The sequence below is a fragment of the Palaemon carinicauda genome, chromosome 10 (assembly GCF_036898095.1).
Source record: "Palaemon carinicauda isolate YSFRI2023 chromosome 10, ASM3689809v2, whole genome shotgun sequence".
Classification (NCBI taxonomy): domain Eukaryota; kingdom Metazoa; phylum Arthropoda; class Malacostraca; order Decapoda; family Palaemonidae; genus Palaemon; species Palaemon carinicauda.
In genome coordinates, this window is record NC_090734.1 from 140,770,752 (window position 1) to 140,775,751 (window position 5,000).

At 35.5% G+C, this 5,000-nt stretch overlaps 1 protein-coding gene across 1 annotated transcript in view; it reads right to left on the bottom strand.

The window, feature by feature from the left end:
* Positions 1 to 3,112: 3,112 nt before the first annotated feature.
* Positions 3,113 to 5,000, bottom strand: part of LOC137648512 (acanthoscurrin-1-like) — a 2,285-nt gene continuing 397 nt past the window's right edge. Inside the window, exon 2 of the mRNA XM_068381437.1 lies at positions 3,113 to 3,763. Coding sequence (XP_068237538.1) covers positions 3,179 to 3,763 — 585 coding nt within the window. The 3' untranslated portion in view covers positions 3,113 to 3,178. The remainder of the gene's footprint in view (positions 3,764 to 5,000) is intronic.

Genomic DNA, 5,000 nt, shown 5'->3' on the forward strand with positions numbered 1-5,000 from the left:
CAGCGATATCTGTTACTCTCCCGTTGATTGCGTCGTTTGCATAATGTCAGACTTCATCGCAAGGATTATTAGCTGCGATCAACCATCGTGAGCTACAGAAAATTTGCATGAGAATGTAGCACAAATATTACCTATGACTAGAGGGGCACTTGGTAGAGCGCAGACCTCCGCCGCAGCAGCTTATTTCTCGACAGTTTGATCGACCTTGGCCTTGACCTTTGATCTTAACGTGTATTAATTGGCGTGGATTTTCATACTCTCAAATATGAACCAAGTTTGAAGTCTCTGTGACAACGATGTCCAACTTATGGCTGATTACGTGAATTGGGCATTTTGCTTGACCGTGACCTTGACCTTTGTCCTTGACCTTCCAAAATATGATAATTTCCAGCCTTTTTCATAAAAGTTAATCCCTATAAGTTTCATTACTATACGATTTAAATTGTGGCCGGGAAACTGTTCACAAACAAACACATACACAAACACACAAACCGGGTGTAAAACATAACCTCCTTCCAACTTCTTTGGCGGAGGTAATAAATATCTACATTAAAAGTAATCATGGAATAATTGAAAACATATCAAGAGACTCTCCAGCTATGGTAAGCAGCTCTTCCAGGAGAAGGACACTTGAAAATCAACCATTTTTCTTTTGTCTTTGGTAGTGCCATAGCCTCTGTACCATGGTCTTCCACTGTCCTTGGGTAGAGTTCTCTTGCTTGAGAGTACTCTCAAGCACCAATTCGCAGTTGGCCAGCGTGGTGATGAAAAATGGCCACCATTAGCAATCCGCACTGAGCAGCATGGTGATGAAAACTGGCCAAACCCCTGACATGAATATGTCTGAGGCCTTTAAAACTGGCCATACCCAGACATGAATAATGATATGTCTGAGGCCTTTAAAGCTGGCCTACCCCAGACATGAATAATGATATGTCTGAAGCCTTTAAAGCTGGCCTACCTCAGAAATGAATAATGATAATTATGTCTGAGGCCTTTAAAACTGGCCATGCCCCAGACATGAATAATGATATGTCTGAGGCCTTTAAAACTGGCCATAATCAGACATGAATAATGATATGTCTAAGGCCTTTAAATCTGGCCTACCCTAAACATGAATAATGATATGTCTGAGGCCTTTAAAGCTGGCCTACCCCAGAAATGAATAATGATATGTTTGAAGCCTTTAAAACTGGCCATACCCCAGACATGAATAATGATATGTCTGAGGCCTTTAAAACTGGTCATACCCAACATGAATAATGATATGGCTGAGGCCTTTAAAACTGGCCATACCCAACATGAATAATGATATGTCTGAGGCCTTTAAAACTGACCATACTTAGACATGAATAATGATATGTCTGAGGCCTTTAAAACTGGCCATACCTAGACATGAGTAATGATATGTCTGAGGCCTTTAAAACTGGCCATACCCAGACATGAATGAATAATGACATGTTTGAGGCCTTTATCCTGCAGTGGACTAAAACGATGCATTTGTTGTTGTTTGTTGTATCCTGTAGTATAGATAAACGATCAAACTCCAGGATAAATTGTAGACTTATAAGTCCATCTACGGTCTACGATAGACAAAAATTGTCAATTTTACCACATGGTGTTAAGGGTGACTGGACCTGTCTCTCGATTGGGAAGTTACTCCAAAGATTATGAATATAAATAAAATAGGATTTAAAACTTCTATTGAAAAAAGGATTCACGAGTCGATATATTTTTTATTTGAAAACATATTTAGATAAATAGTAAAAATTGCAATTGTAAATAAAGTATATGTAAAAAAAAAAAAAATATTTCTTTAAATATACTATGATGTATATGTTATAAACTATAAGATTGTAAATGTGTACTTCATAATAAAAGATAAAGAAAATGATTAAGACTGCTTATGTTTGAATATAGATTGCACCATAGCTAGTAATGGTGATGATAATAATATTTGCTTGGGCCATCATTGATAGATCATGAAAATGCTAAACCATGAATAATGTTGCCAGTAATTACTGGAAAAAAGTCTTCGGGTACTAATCAAAACAGCTATTCCATATACATTGGTAATCCAGTGAGTGTTAGACCAATAACTGTTCGGTAGGTACTCATATGCATATGTAAATTAGATATAAGGAAAATAAAGTGTTTATCAGAGAATTGAATAGAGGTAATAATAATCCAATCATACCTGTACCTATTTCCTAATTTCCTTTCCTCACTGGGCTAGTTTTCCTTGTTGGAGCCCTTGGGCTTATAGTATCTTGCTTTTCCAACAACGGTTGTAGCTTAGCTAGAAATAATAATAATAATAATAATAATAATAATAATAATAATAATAATAATAATAATAATACTGCAGATAAAAGAAAATAATTCATTTTTTTCCTGTGAATAATGCTAATATGATCTTTTCTATCACAAGAAAATTTCTTTGTCTCTTATCAGGACATTTGGTTACTTTGCCAAGCCAGTCTAAAACAGAACCATATCAAAGATTTTTTTTTTTTTTTATATATTATTAGTGATCTAAAACTGAAGGGATAGGAAATGCATGTGAAATTTCAATGAGATGTAACATTCTCATGGGTTTTATATATGATATACAGTATATATGATATATGATATACAGTATATAAACATTATGTTTGATATACGATATACAGTATATCAACAGTGTATATGATATTTGATATACAGTATATAAACAGTATATATGATATTTGATATTCAGTATATAAACAGTATATATGATATATGATATACAGTATATAAACAGTATATATAATATTTGATTTACAGTATTTAATAGTATATATGATATACGATATATACAGTATATTAATAGTATATATGATGTATGATATTTTGTATTCAAACAGTATATATGATATACAGTATATAAAAACTTTTTAGAGGAATATGTCATATGGCAATTCAATTTATAAAGTAGGTAGCGTTGATGGTAGTAGTTTAAATAACTATTTTTCTTCTCAATATAATAAAATTTTAAGTAATATAAAGTTTATAGGTCTGATTTAAATGGCCTTTGCTTCAATTTAACCTCTAGGATATAAATACCCATTTGAGTGATTTTTCTGCTGCAGCATAAATATTTATTTTTGGTAAATGAAGAATCTTTATACATATTAATACTTAAAAGAAGAATTGATCATCGGCCGTATCCATAGCCGTGGCCATAGCCGTAAATTGGATAGTGGCTAACCTCATAAATAGGATAACTGACGCTGTAGCCAACAGTGTGTCCGTGGCCGTGACCGTGACCGTGGCCGTGTCCGAATCCATGTCCTAGACCGTGACCGAATCCGTGTCCGAATCCATGTCCGTGCCCATGACCGAAGCCGTGTCCGTGTCCGAATCCACCGAAGCCATGTCCGAAACCGTGGCCATGTCCATAACCAGGCTCAGGATCTGCTTCGGGCTCAGCTTCACGTTTTCCAATGTAGTGGCCGCCATGTCCGAAACCACCGTGTCCGAAACCACCAAAACCACCGTGTCCGAATCCACCGTGGCCAAAACCACCGTGTCCGAAGCCACCGTGGCCAAAGCCTCCGTGTCCGATACCACCGTAGCGCCTGACGTAGGTGTATCCAATGCCGTGGCCTAAACCGTGTCCATGACCTCCGAAACCGTGTCCATGGCCGCCGAAGCCAAGACCGAAACCTCCAATGCCGTGTCCAGGATCAGCTGATCTCTTCTGCTCTGCAGCCACGTAGGATGCCAACAGGATTACAACCTTTGAAGGAAACAAGGATGATAGATTCGAAATTATTTATAAATACAACAACGACAATAACAATAACAACAAATGCAGCCGTTTCTAGTCAACTGCAGGACAAAGGCCTCACACATGTCTTTATTCATGTCTGGGGTGTGGCCAGTTTTTATTACCACACTGGCTAATGTAATACAACAACGACAACAACAATAACAACAAATGCTGCCGTTTCTAGTCCACTGCAGGGCAAAGGCCTCAGACATGTCTTTATTCATGTCTGGGCTTTGGCCAGCCTTCCTCAGCACACTGGCTAATGTGCATTGGTGATAGTGGGAGATTTTCGTCTGGTCGCTGAAGCAAACTAACCTAGTATAATTGGCCCTGACTAGTGAAGCTTTGCTGATCATGGCGGTACACAAACCATTTTTCCATGTTAAGGTATCCACACTCAGAAAGACATTTATAAATAATAACTCATTATATGATTGCTGTTCAAGTTATTAGGCTAATTAAATATTGAATAGTACACTTTTTGACAATCATGATAAGTGGAATTAATGATATTCAGGTAAACTTTATCTGAATATCATTAATTCCACTTATCATGATTGTCAAAAAGTGTACAATTCAATAGTTAGCATTTACTTTGATCTTACGAATGAATGTAAAAACTTTTCCCGAGATAATAACTAAAGGATTCTGGAAATGATAGTAATGCTGCAATCGAAGGAATTGTCATAATGCAAAGCTCCTTTGCAGTTTACGTAAATTCAAAACCTTCAAATCATTCTATACTCAAATCATCCTTGACTAAGTCTTAAGTATTTTTTCAATATCTAAAACATTGAAACTTGCAGCGAATGTTTTTACGTTGAACAGGTTGACATGGGTCTCTGTTTATAGTTTATATAGGTAAGATTTATTCTAATGTTGTTACCGTTCTTAAACTGTTTTTATCTTAATTGTTCATTACGTCTCTTGCAGTTTATTCATTTCCTTATTTCCTTTTATCACTTAGCTATTTTTCCCTGTAGGAGCCTTTGGGCTTATAGCATCTCGCTTTTCCAACTTACTGTCTCTGCCATTAATTTTGATAAGATTGGACAGACGCACACACAAATTCCTATATGTATATATATATATATATATATATATATATATATGGTATACAGTATATATGTATGTGTATATATATGTATATATATAATATATATATATATATATATATATATATATATATATATATATATATATA